Source organism: Lagopus muta, chromosome 4 (genome assembly GCF_023343835.1).
Source record: "Lagopus muta isolate bLagMut1 chromosome 4, bLagMut1 primary, whole genome shotgun sequence".
NCBI classification, from domain to species: domain Eukaryota; kingdom Metazoa; phylum Chordata; class Aves; order Galliformes; family Phasianidae; genus Lagopus; species Lagopus muta.
In genome coordinates this window covers 53,708,148-53,718,781 of record NC_064436.1, presented here as the reverse complement: position 1 = coordinate 53,718,781, position 10,634 = coordinate 53,708,148, and the positions used below count along the sequence as shown (strand labels likewise).

General features: G+C 38.4%; 1 protein-coding gene across 3 annotated transcripts; it reads left to right on the top strand.

Moving 5' to 3' along the window:
* Nucleotides 1–141: 141 nt before the first annotated feature.
* ZCCHC4 (zinc finger CCHC-type containing 4) lies at nucleotides 142–10,627 on the top strand. 3 transcript variants are annotated; one of them, XM_048942015.1, is made up of 14 exons: nucleotides 142–262; nucleotides 393–511; nucleotides 1,452–1,534; nucleotides 2,176–2,451; nucleotides 2,867–2,947; nucleotides 3,255–3,327; nucleotides 4,777–4,927; nucleotides 5,381–5,481; nucleotides 6,418–6,539; nucleotides 7,182–7,257; nucleotides 7,776–7,827; nucleotides 8,551–8,695; nucleotides 10,239–10,418; nucleotides 10,510–10,627. In XM_048942015.1, exons 1-13 carry the CDS (start codon nucleotides 172–174, stop codon nucleotides 10,381–10,383), a joined length of 1,515 nt encoding a protein of 504 aa, XP_048797972.1. In that variant the 5' UTR covers nucleotides 142–171; the 3' UTR covers nucleotides 10,384–10,418; nucleotides 10,510–10,627. The 3 variants fall into 3 exon arrangements, with proteins under 3 accessions (XP_048797972.1, XP_048797971.1, XP_048797973.1); XM_048942014.1 differs by lacking the exon at nucleotides 10,510–10,627 and having other exon boundaries at nucleotides 10,239–10,491; XM_048942016.1 differs by lacking the exons at nucleotides 7,776–7,827; nucleotides 8,551–8,695; nucleotides 10,239–10,418; nucleotides 10,510–10,627 and having other exon boundaries at nucleotides 6,422–6,539; nucleotides 7,182–7,259.
* Nucleotides 10,628–10,634: the final 7 nt, after the last annotated feature.

The window sequence follows — 10,634 nt, the reverse complement described above, 5'->3', positions numbered from 1 at the left end:
AGGAGGAACTGAAGTTCACGTGGTGCAGGAGCACCAGGCAGAGGACGGCAGCATGTATTCAGGGGAGGAGCATCGGAATCTATTGCTACTTCGGTAGGAGGTCGGCGCCACAGCGCTTGTCGCGTTCCCGCCTCCCTCTGCTTGCGGTGCTGCTGGGAAGGCAGTACCAACATGGCGGCCGGCGCTGAAGGGGCAGCGGGCGCGGGGTCGGGCGGGCTGGCTCTGCTCGGCGCTGTGCCCGGCGCTCCCTGCTGCCCGCACGGTGAGCAGCGCTCGGGCGGGATGGAGGAGTGGGGCCGGCCGGGAGCTCTGAGGGCCCGCGAGGGGGGTGGCCGCAGATCCTGAGGAAGCCCGGAAGGCATAAAGCAGGTCTGTGGGCCTCGTGTCGTTAGGTCCTGCTCTCCTGTTCGTGAAGACCAGCCAAGGAAAAGAGGAGGGGAGAAGATTCTATGCTTGTTCGGCTTGTAGGGACAGAAAGGATTGTAAATTCTTTCAGTGGGAGGATGAAAAGGTAAGAGGGCAGCTTCATGCTGAGGGGGTGTTAGGGTTTGGGTGGTTTTTGTTTTTTTTTTTTTTTTTGCTTTTTTTCTTTTACTCTGTAACAGAAAACTGAGAAAACGTAAATGTCATTTTGGAAATCTGTGGTAATTGTTCTGTAAGTGCTTTCCTAACAGCATTCGGGTAGCAGAATGCTTTCTGTGAGGGGAAGGTGTTTCAGGTATGCTTTTCAAAGAGGGCTGCCCTACGCATTGAGCAAAAGTGTTTGTTACTGTGTTACCAAAATACAGCTGAGTTGGGGCTGTGAGTTTTGCCACTATGGTGTGATGCTGAGCAAAGGATGGTTCTGACCTGAGAGGTCCTCATCTTCTGCAGTCCAGGCAGAGAAAACTGGGTGGGTGCAGCAGACATTGTGCAGTGCCCAGAGAGGGCGGTGGGGGTCGAATCTGTAAGTTCTGTGCCGATGTCTTGATACTGTTAGCTATGAGATGAGTGTGTTTTGTGGGAGTGATGGCACAGGCTCAGCAAAGTGCATTTAAATGATGGCACACAAGGGTCTTCAGCAGTGTTTCTGTCAGTCACGTGGAATAGTTTTTCAGAGGGAATTCTATCAATGTAGGAACACGTTAATAGTCTGTCCATCTCTTTGTTTATTGTAAGCACATTTTGAGATGTTTTCCTTCTATGTTACATGATGTAAAGGAACTGAATTCTTACATTTATTTATTTGTTGCTGCTTGGTTTGAATTCAAAGAGACTTCTGTGTAGCTTGCCACTAAACTGTGGTCATGCTTGTTACTCTCAGCCAGGAACCCGAGGAATGGGACAGTTTTCCTGAGCAGAGGACCTGAAGCACAAGATCTTTGATGCACTCATTTTTGGTTAATCCTGAGATTTGTTTTACAACATAGTGATTCCTGCTTTTTAACTTCTTACATGCATAAATTTTACAGGTATCACAAGCTAGACTTGCAGCCCGGGAAGAGTATAATAGAAGTCATCAGCCGCCTTGTACTCACAGACAGAATGTGGAAAGGTATTATTGCTAAGTGCATTTTCATTTGTAGTCAGTCTTATATAAATGCAGAGACTTTGTATGAAGGCACAATGTTTCTGGATTCTTTGGAAAATGAAAGCATGGCAGAGGCATATGGAAAAATAAGAAAAGATTGTCTGTAAAGTGTAACTAGCATTGAACATCTGATTAGAACACAATGCTTTCAACTCAGGAACTGTGCCTTTTTATTTTCATAGCTACAGTTTTCCTTATGTCAGTGCTCTTAATGTGTTAACAACAGGTCTGTAGCAGTGCAAGTTCAGAAAGTTATTTCTGACTTGCACAGATTGTACAGTAACACTAATTTGTGAGTTATGTACAAGCAAGTAGTCCTGTATGTTTATAGTTGATACATTCTTCACTCTGTAATCTAGTTATTTTACAAATTCTCAATGTCTTTGACCATTGCATTACTTACTTGCTTTTAGGGGAGATTTTCAAAGTGTCCTATGAACACTTTTTTTCATAAGTATTATTTCATTGACATGTAGGTAGTGGAGTTTTGCAAAAGCAGCTTAAAGTATTTGCCTCTGTAAATGTCTTGAAAACATGAAACCCATTTGTATCTCCTTCCATTTCTTTTATAGAGATTTTTTCAAAATTGCCTTTTATATTTATAGATACAAGAATTTTGTTCTGTTGCCTCTATCAAAGAGGAGGTTTTGTCAGGAATGCCAGCAATTGCTATTGCCAGATGAATGGGAAGAACACTCGAGTCATCAGTTCCTGTATGATATCTCCGCTGCCCAGCTAAGAAGTCCCAGTCAACTTTTGTATCCACTAGAAAATAAAAAAACAAATGCACAGTATTTATTTGCAGACAGAAGTTGCCAGTTTCTACTGGACCTTATTATTTCACTAGGATTCAGACGAGTGCTATCTGTTGGAACACCCAGGTACGTATATTAAGAGGTTCACTATGCTTTAATTGGTTGGCAGAATCCAGGCACTTACTGGGAACATGCTTTGAGCTCACAAGACGCACAGGAGGGCTGTAGCTGCACTGCAGTTAAATTCCCTCTCACCCACCTGTGTGGCTTTTAAATGTTGTGCTAATGCTTCTTACCAAAGTGACACTGAGTTACTCAGGTTATGCTTGGGGTTTTTATTGTGGTGATTCTCTAATCTCCACTGACTTACCATCTTTTTAGGCCATCATAGTTTTCTAACTTTAAATATTGGCCAAATTGCTCCATTTTCTTTATCTGTTTGGTTTTAGGCTTAGTAAAATACCAGATATTCTTGTCTTGCAAGATATTTTCTGAAGATGGTGGTTATATCTTACATTTCTTTGTTCTGATTATGCTTCAGGCTTCATGAAATGATCCAGTCAAAAGCTTTACAAGAAGAAGACTTCAGGGTTAGAAGCCTTCTGCTAGATATTGACTTCAGGTAGGTTTTGATAAATGTTATGTGTCTGAAGAGTATATGCAAAAATTTGTTTCCTTATTACTTTAAAAGATAAATTGGTGGTTATCTCCATTTCTTGTCTCTACGTTTTCACTTCTGCACCCTAACGGTAGTGACAGCTAGTTTATGAGGAAAAATAGTTGTACTTAATTGTTTCCATTATCATGTTTTCAATAATTGGAACTCAAAAATGTTGTCTTTGTAAGGCCTTATTTTCAATGTGAATGTCCCTTAGGGCAAGCAAGAAGTAACTCATATTTTTCTATTACTGTTAAAATGTATTTTACAGGTATTCACAATTTTACACAGAGGATGAGTTCTGCCACTACAACATGTTTAATCATTATTTTTTTGGTGGAGAGGTAAGGACAAGTATTTCTTGAATGCTTTGTGAAGCAATACGTGTTGTTGATACAAAATTTAGTAAGAAAGTACTGGCTAGTCTAGATGGTTAGTTAGAAGACAACTGTCATGAGATAAAAATGGTCAGCAGTACTGGAAATAAAAAAACCAACAACAGTGCATCTTCAGTTACTCTTTCCCACTTGATTCAAAAATAAAGTCATGGGACTTCAGGAACATGCTGACTAACGTTACTTAAACAGCTTAACGTTTCTTTGATTAAAATGACAGTTTGGTGTGAGTTTGAGTTGTTGCCTGTTATTAGTATAGGCTAGCCCTGTTCCTGTGTTGCTACCACAGAATTGTTTTATTCCCAGCCTTCATGAGCCAAGCAGATGCAACAGTACTCATTCACTGATACTTGAGAGGGAAGGTTTTCCTGGTTTACTCCAGGCAAGTAAGGTCAAAAGGCCAAACCCCCTTTTTTTCTTTTTTTTAAATGGAGGATCATAGTTTAATCTAATTCTAAGCACTATTCTCAAAGCACTTATCCCAGTATCCTAACTCACTGTTTAGTTTTCCCCTGCCATATTAGTAAGCCCTGACTGAGTTGCGTAAACACTCTTACTGCAGTACCTTTCATACCACATAGGTCAGTTTTTTCTTTTTTGCTCATTCTAAAGCATAATTTTAGCGAGCTCTTAAAAATAAAAATAATCTAGCATGAAATGGAAAGCTGGCCTAAAAGCCTTACCTTTGAATTTCTTTGATTTGTTAGTCTATTCAAGTTTTGTATTTCTCAATTAAAAGACTGTTTACTTGCATTACTGCATGACTGAAGTGTTTTCGCCAAGCTGTGAAAAGCTGACACCTGTAATGACATGCATCATTTCAAGGTCTGAACTGCACTTCTGAATGTAGATAAATATTACAATTCTGCCTTTGGAATTCTACGGAATCCAGGCAGTAGAAGAGGACTCTGCATGATGGCAGTGAATACGTAGCTTTTTCCATTTCCTTTAATAATAGAGTCCTAGCTGGATTGGTTTTTATAACCACTATGGATTGAATCAATTTTCAGTGGCCTGAAATTTCTCCTATTAGTAATGCCTTACAGAATAAAATAAAAGGGCATGAATTACATGTATTCTGAGCCTGATCTCTGCTCTCTTGTGTGACAACCTGTTTTTTCCAAGTCACATTTACTACCCTTAAGAAAAAGAGTATTTTAGACATCATTAACTGCATCTGTCCATGGTGATGTCATATATAACTGAGTGGGGCACTGCTTTCAGTTCTTCAGATCCCGAATTTTTTTTGAAATGCTACATTCACCTACACAAGAGGTAATCTACATTGTTCAAGTTCAAATTTGTAAAACAATAATTATAGTGCTAAATAAAATCTTTGAGGATCTTAAAACTTTATTTTACAGTTATTAAATCTGTATTCCCCCCTGTTTCTTACAGGCTGCACATGAGACTTGTAGGAAATTCTTACACGAAGAGAAAGATGAAAGAGTAATTATGGTGGCTGATCCCCCATTTGGAGGTTTAGTGGAAGCACTGGCTTCTAGTTTTAAAAAACTGATGGCAATGTGGAAGGATACAGAAAAAGGAGGCATGTATTACAAATAAGTGAATTAAGCTGTAAAGTTACTGTAAGAAAAAGTACCTGTTCAAGTCTGTAATTATTGCTACTTGAGCAAATGTTAACAAATGCATAATTTCTAAGATGAAGTACCGTGTATTGAAGTCTCTCTTAAATGTGGATTTGTAAAAATAAGCTTTGCAATTAAAGTGGACTTTAAGGGTAGAGAAAAATAACCAATTAAAACACAACACCACTTCTTAGCAACCGAGGCAGGTGACAGGACTTGTTTGGGGTAAGTGGAACTTACAGCCCAGCGTATATAAATACACCAAAAACTTCCTTTCCCCTAAAGGAACTAGTTGTTATGCTTAGTGGAGTGTGCATATGCATGCTTATGGATTCAGAACATTTGCTGTCAATTTTTCATGCTTCACATACGTTGTTTTTCTTTAATATACATCCAAGCCTTTTTATCACTAGGTAATAAGAACCAAGAGATGCCCATGTTCTGGATATTTCCATACTTCTTTGAATCCCGTATTCTTGAATTTTTCCCAAGCTTCAGTATGATGGATTATCAGGTATGACCAAGCCCAGTGACTTTGCTGAATTTTGGTTGAGTGCAGAGCGGGCAGGAATATAAATGAAAGTTGATATAATGGCAGTACTTATTTTGGATGGGCCTTTTTGCATTTCTCACTGTCTTGGAGGTGCTGCAAACTATGTGATGCTCATTTGGTGAAGTCATGCCTTGGATTTGAAAACATTATCACACACTCCTGTGCTTCATTATACACCTTAAGCCTTCTGTCACCAGTCCGTTATCTCAATTCTTTTGAAATGTTTTCAAGGGATACATTTTGCACTAATTTAAGTACATGCATACTGCAGAAGTGAGAGGTAGCTTGAAGAATGTTTCATTTTGTGCAGATGTTGAAATGTCGGTAGCTCGGTGGGTATGACATGGGTGTTCAAGACAATATATCTTGTAGAATGAAAATTAGTAGAAGAAAATTGGAAACGGATGCTAGTCTAGGCTGTATTCCTACTAGTATTCAGAGATGAGAATTTTGGGGGCAAGTCTTAGGAAGCATTGCTGGAAACAAGCATTGCTGATGGAGTTTGCAGCTTTGTAATTGTTTTGAGGTAGTTCAGGACACACATCAGCTCTTGTTCTGTCAGACAACACAAACAGTATAGTTTTGTTTTTTTATCACAGGTTGTGTTTTTGTTAAACAACCCCTCCTTAGTGTCAAACAACTGAATCATTATCCCAGATATCCCATACAGAAGAGTAAAAAGGAAGAAGTAAAATAGGATAGTTGAAGTGTATTGTGGCTTCAAAAATTTAAAAGGAATTGAGACAAAATACTTGGTGTAGAATTTATAATCTAATTCAAGGTTCGCATCTTCCAGATCTAAAGAACAATTTCATAAGACACACATAAAGAGAACAGACGTGCAAATAGTTCTGTCTTTCCTTAATACTTTTTTATAAAAACTGTTCTTTTTTCTAGGTAGATTATGATAATCATGCACTATATAAACATGGCAAAACAGGTCGCAGACAATCCCCTGTCCGTATCTTCACAAATCTGTCCCCAGGTGTGATTGTACTTCCTGCAGAAGAGGGCTACAGGTAAGGTGTGCTAATAGTCAAGGGAGTGACTGAAAGAGTGCCTTTGTTCTTAGTGCATGAAGGCTTTAAAGGACTTTGGGACGTGCTGCTTAGTATTGTTGTGCCTAACTTTTGGATACCAGGTTCAAGAGCACATTTCACTGTTGCAGTCTAAGGTTACATATTCTATAAGTAATATGAAGGGGAGTCGAGCATTTATTTCTGTTTGTTTCTGTTTTGGAATGATGGGGTTCCTCAGCTAAGCTGTATGAACTATGCACGTCCGTGGGTGATGGAGATTTACAGCTATCCTAAATAATCAGCCTGGTTGAGATAGTAGTTAATAATATGAGCACTAAGAAGCATTAGGAGCAAATGGATTTTACTGATAAAACTCATTTAGCAGAATTTGGTTTGGTTTGTTTTTTTTGCTTTTTCTATTTTGAATTCATGCACCTGGATTTTTACTATTGTGTAAATGATACTATGTGTATCGTGTCTAAACGATGATGAAGCTGTGGGCCAAAGTGGAAGTTAATGAATCAAAAACATATTTAATTTAGTGATTTTTTTCAATCCCTGTATTTACTGTAGAACCTGCATAGATTTCACTCGTTGCTTTTTGAGCAAATACTGGATAAAACAGGATTTTATTTCTTCCAGGTTTTGTGCTATCTGTCAGCGCTACGTTAGTTCTGGCAACCACCACTGTGAAATATGCAATTCATGTACATCAAAAGTAAGCATTTTGCCTTTTTCCTAGGTCACAATATTAGCAGCAATCTTCTTTCAAGTGACAGTAGTCTTAATAGATTCTATGATATTTGCTCTGATTTTTTTTTTTTTTTTTTAAAAAGTTATTTTGATACTGATTTCTTTGGGAAACCCCAGACAATTTGGTTGTCTTCTTCACTGGACATCATAACTTAATGGGAATTAATTTCTATTTCCTGATTCCTTTGCTCTGTACAGAGGACTGGAAAAGTTATCTACTTGTCACTTTGACCATCCTGCATCACTGGTCTGTTTACACGTTCATTTCTCCTTATGTGTTGGAAGTTGTAGGGCACACTAACTTCCAAATGTAGCCGTTTTACTGTGATTGATGCAGATTGTCAGCACTACTGTTTTTAAGTGTGGTCCTTTCTCCACAGGACCTGTTTCTGTAAATAGTGGGTAACAAACACGAGTAGTTCAGTTTTAGGAGCTAATCAGTGTTTTTTAAAAGCAGTGCATTTATTCATCTATTAATTGCAGGATGGCAGACGATGGAAGCATTGTGTTCTTTGCAAGAAATGTGTGAAACCCTGTAAGTACAGAAAAATACTTACCTAAATAGAAGTACAATGAAACGGTAGTCTGAAGATTCTGAGACAGACCAGATAAATAAATATTCTGGAAAATAAATAAAATGGGATCACGCAGAAGACGTGGAGTAAATTCTCATTTTCACACAAGTTGTTGTAAGAAACTTAGTTATCATATTTGCACATAGTGGAAATATACGTAAGTTCTTGTCAGGGCTAAATCTCACTTATATTTTTAAAGGGAAAATCTATATTTTGATTTGCCATATAAATGTTTCCTAATTTTGTAAAGCTTTTAGTAAGAACTTTATAAACAGGGACAATTGTGAAAATGTTTCTAAGAGCATTATTAAGTTATGTTTCATACACAAATGCAGTTGTATTTACAGCTGTGTTTAAACAGCTGGAGCAATCAATCTTGGTGTTGATATAGAAATTGCATCTTTGTAAATCCATTTTAACATATGGGCTATTTTTCATGTTAAGATGCCATGCAGGATAATAGTTATAATAGCAAAATAATTCAATTGTATTTAAATAGTATCTCTAACAAATATTTATCAAATAAGATAAAGGACCAAAAAGTGAATGCACAGATCTCTGAAAATGTAAAAAAATAAAATAAAATAAAAATCCTGGTAAAACAGCCTGTATTTAGAATTCAACTTCAGGATGGTAATTCTGAACCTTCTGACGATCATAAAACTGTGTTGCTTATTTTGCAGCTTGGTTTCACTGTAACAAATGCAACTGCTGTGCTCTGGAAAACCACACATGTGAGAAGATTGATGTGGGCTGCTTTGTTTGTGGCAAGGCAGGTCACAAACGCAGCTCCTGTCCCAGCCTCTCCTGCACCAGAGCATCTCACCAGTAAGTGCAATACTGCCTTATTGTAATGAAAGAGGTTTCAGATGAAAAGTGATTTTATTTCATGGAAATGCTTTAGGAAGAGATAATTTTAGGCTTTGTGTGCTGTCATCTTAAACTGTTGTCCACTTGCTGTGTTGCTGGAGAGTGCATACAAAAGGAGGATATGATAAAACCTAGCGTTGCTGAGGTAGGTATCTTCCTCTGGTTCCCCCTTCCTTAAATGTGTTTTCTTTCCAAGTGGATTCACACAGATCTCACAGAACTTTCTGAGTGGTGCATTGGTAGCACTGTCAAGAAGATGCTAAATTAAATTAAAGTAATATAATACTTAAATCCCCTTCAGATTCCTCACAGAAGGGCAGAGTATATAGCTGCTGCACTGTTTTCATCGCTTCTTGTCTCCTTTGCTTTGTTTTCAAATCTTTCTTTTTTTCCATCTGGTATTTCAGGTGTTCTCTGCAATAGTATCTAAATCTGTACCATATAACAACTTTATTAATGAGAGCACATTACGTTTATGCTGCCATGACTGTAATTCTTTAACATACACAAACACATACGTGTATTTATCAAAAGACAAAAAGTGCATGTGATGGTCTTCAGATAAAACTAACTGAAAAAAAGGGAAGGGAATGTTGAAGATGGTCCAGTGAGAGAGTTGGCAGTTTAGGATAGCTGCCCCATGCTTCTGACAGCCCCTGCAGAGAGTGTTTTGGTTTTTGGTTCATGATTCTCACCTTAAATGCATGTGACACTGGAAATGCAGATCTTCCCTCCCAAAAGATGCCCTGTGTTGCACAGTGACATTCAGACAGTCGGCCTCCAGGTTAGCAGCAAGCTCAATGGCAGTAGACTACAGGAGTGTTACTTCATGCCCTGCTATGACACTCATCCAAATTTTGCTTACAGAGTATTTGAGCTGAAGTGTGGCTGTACTTTATATTTACCATATTTATATGTAGCAGCACTTCATTTTCTTGAAAAAGTGAAAATGGTACTAAAAGAAGTTCAAGCAACCTCATCTGTTTCTTCAGGCAGGTATACATTGTGCTGGGATGGTTTAGTCCTTTCAGGCCATCAGTATGATGTTAATGAACTACTGAAAATAACTTAGGCTTATTTTCCTAGTAAAAATATATAGATATGTTTTCCTTATTAAAATTATTCCATGCTTTGTACTATTAAATACATCCTTTGTCAGAGACAAAAAATAATAGCCACTTGCTAACTCTGTGTGGGTCCTGTGTTTGTATTTCATAATGTTGTTAAACCTCACCAACTTTCTTCTAAGCCCATCTGCAATATATTCATGTAGAACACACTCAGCACAAAAATCCACATGTGCTGTTTTGCACTTGGGGGCATGCAAAGGTAAATGCTGAGTAAGAACTGAAAAATTTTAGAATAGTCCATGTCAGAACATCCTAAGATGGCAAATCCTGGGACAGTACTTGTCAGGTGTATGCACAACTCGTATGAAATACCAGCAAACACCGAAGTCCAGTCACCATTTCATTATAATCTTTATGTTCTTTCTTTACAGAGCTGGCAAAGGCAGAAGACAAAAGCAGAAAACCCTAAAAACTCTAAAGAGGGCAAAGTTGGGTGTTTGTAAAAGATGGGCCACGAAGCATGCCATATTCTCCAGGAGGAAAATGAAGAAGAAGAAAAAAGACAAGACTACTTGATACAAGATCATTCAAGACTTTTTTTTTTTTTTATGGTTAGCCTTTCTAAAAATGTTAACACCAACGTTCAGAATAAAAGCTGATCTAATTTAAAGTGACAGTCCTTTATATTAGGCGTCGTTACAGGAACGAATATGCAAACGTCTCACCGCCTATTCGCACAACTCCACCACTCCGTAGGACCCCGTTGCGCTCCGCCCCGGAGCAGGAAGCGGCACCTCCGGAAGCCGGCAGCGGAGGGCGGGAGGCGG

Excerpts from the sequence above, each read along its gene's own strand:
- ZCCHC4 (XM_048942015.1), top strand. The coding sequence starts at position 172 with ATGGCGGCCGGCGCTGAAGGGGCAGCGGGCGCGGGGTCGGGCGGGCTG. Across the intron at positions 6,540-7,181 it reads CCTGCAGAAGAGGGCTACAG|GTTTTGTGCTATCTGTCAGC; the intron begins GTAAGGTGTGCT and ends TATTTCTTCCAG. Across the intron at positions 7,828-8,550 it reads CAAGAAATGTGTGAAACCCT|CTTGGTTTCACTGTAACAAA; the intron begins GTAAGTACAGAA and ends CTTATTTTGCAG.